This window comes from Penaeus japonicus, unplaced genomic scaffold (assembly GCF_977035675.1).
Source record: "Penaeus japonicus unplaced genomic scaffold, GWHDUDI00000001_assembly GWHDUDI00000013, whole genome shotgun sequence".
Classification (NCBI taxonomy): Eukaryota; Metazoa; Arthropoda; class Malacostraca; order Decapoda; family Penaeidae; genus Penaeus; species Penaeus japonicus.
The window spans coordinates 19,247,525-19,250,024 of NW_028234415.1; the positions used below are offsets into that span (position 1 = coordinate 19,247,525).

The 2,500-nt window shown below is 25.6% G+C and overlaps 1 protein-coding gene across 1 annotated transcript in view; it reads left to right on the forward strand.

Moving 5' to 3' along the window:
* Positions 1-312: 312 nt before the first annotated feature.
* Positions 313-2,500, forward strand: part of LOC122255347 (reelin) — a 72,566-nt gene continuing 70,378 nt past the window's right edge. The window contains exon 1 of the mRNA XM_086542912.1: positions 313-804. Coding sequence (XP_086399038.1) covers positions 678-804 — 127 coding nt within the window. The 5' untranslated portion in view covers positions 313-677. The remainder of the gene's footprint in view (positions 805-2,500) is intronic.

Here is a 2,500-nt window from a genome sequence, read left to right on the forward strand (position 1 = left end):
TATGTACAGGAATTAGGCTTCAACAAAGTCTTTCCACTTAATTAATCATTTACTTATTCAACATTTAATTTATTTTGTTATGTGTCTAACCATTTCCGTTACTCAAATTAGGTTATAATGATAGGAATCGGCCTGGACTTCCGGTGCATGGCGATAGGCCTAGTGTTTACTGGCGGCCGAGAAGAGGTCAACTTCGTAGTCTAATAGTCAATGGATGAAAGAGATTATATAATGTGTATATATACATACACATGCGTGTATATGTTTATCTTTTTTTTTTTTTTTTTTTTTTTGGGGGGGGGTTAATTTATACTAATTGTATCTTGATTCTAATTCCTTTATAACAGTTTATTGATTATGTGATTGCCATGCAATAACTTATTTTTCTCCTAATCTTGCGTAAAATATTTCTTGAAAGCGTTGTATATTATATTATATATGAAAGCGCTGCATCATCATATTCATTATGGTAATCGTTATAATCATGCTACATTAACCATGAATATGTTAATTACATGTCATCATCATATTGTTAAGTAATCTTGTTAGTAATCTGACCTTGTTCCACACAGGACGGAAACGGCGTCGAAGATGACGTCACGGAGGAAGCCAGGTCACAGGACTCTGAAGAAAGGTCATCGGCGTCATTCGGGCCTGTGACCTCGCCATTCTTCTTCATGTGCCAGTACCCGCGCCAGGGAGAAGCCTCGGGAGTTGAAGGTCAAGATGACCTCTCCGTTAAGGTTGAATTCGTTGGGAGCAACAGACCTGATCAGGGCTACCAACCGCACACCGTTTACGAGGGTGAGTTTTTGAAGTTATCTAATTTTATTGCCATTATCAATGCTGTGGGTTGTTTTTTATTGTCATTGTTAATGCTGTGGGTTGTTTTTATTGCCATTGTAAATGTTGTGAGTTGTTTAAATTTCCATTGTTAATGTTGTTGTTATCATTGTTTTTATAAGAACTAAGGCCCTGCTTCCCCGAATATGGGAGTCACGGACGTAAAAAACATTATCATGTATATGCATCCGATATATATTATGATTAAATAGTTGTTAGGATTAATTGTGTATTGTTCTATGTGATTAATATCATATAGTTTTTCTCGTTTCATTATCATAACATTAATGATAATGAAAATTGTTAATGACAATAGTAATAATAATCATAATTTTCATGATGATGATATTATCCATAAAAGAGATGATTATATTATTATAATCATTATTATCATCATTATCATTATTACTATTATTATTATCATTATTATTATCATCATTATCATTATTGTTATTATTATCATCATTATCATTGTTATTATCATTATTATTATTATTATTATCACTGTTGTTGTTGTTGTTATCATTGTCATTATCACTATCATCATTATTCTTATTAACATTATCATTATTATCATTATCATTATTATTATTGTTATTATTATCATTATTATTATCATCATTATTATTATTATCATCATTATTATTAGTATTGTTATCATTGTTATTATTGATATCATTTTCATTATCATTATCATCATTATTATTTCATCATCATTCTTATTAGTATCATTTTTATTATTAATAGTATTATTATTATCACTATCATTATTATTACTATTTTCATTATCATTATTGCTATTGTTATTGTTATTACATATCATTATTGTCGTCATCATCCTCATCATCATCATAATCATCGTTTTTAGTTTCACTATCATTATCCTCATTATAAGTATTGTTATCATCCTTTCTTATTATCATATTTATTGCTAATGTTTTTATTGCTATTGATTATTATCAATATTATGATAATCATTATGATTAGTAGAAGTATCATTGTTATTGTTATTATCAATGGTTTTGTCACTACTGTTATCATTATTATTATCATTATTATCATCATTATGATTATTGTTATTACTGTTATTTCTATTAGTATTATAATTATTTTAATCATGGTTATCATTGTTATCATCATTATCACTATCATTAATAGTATTATTGTTATTATCATTACCGTTATCATCATTATTATTGTATGATTATTTTTATCATGAAGATTATTATTATCATTATGTACATTAATATTATTATTTCTTATCATTATCTCAATAATAATTTTTGCTATTATCATTATAATTATCATCATTATTATCATTATTATTATTATTATCATTATTATGATATCATTATCATTATTTCTATTATTATCATTATAATTATTGTTATCATTATTATTATTATCATCATTATTATTATCATTAATATTATAATTATTATTATTATTATCATTATTATTATTATTATTATCATTATTATTATCATCATTATCATTATATTCATTATTATCAGAATTATTATCATCATTATTATCATTATCATTATCATAATAATAATTATTATCATTGTTATTAATAGTCCTCACCACAATCACCGTTCCTCTTATCATGATACTGATAATTATTATAACAATTGTCGTGGATTGTTATGATATG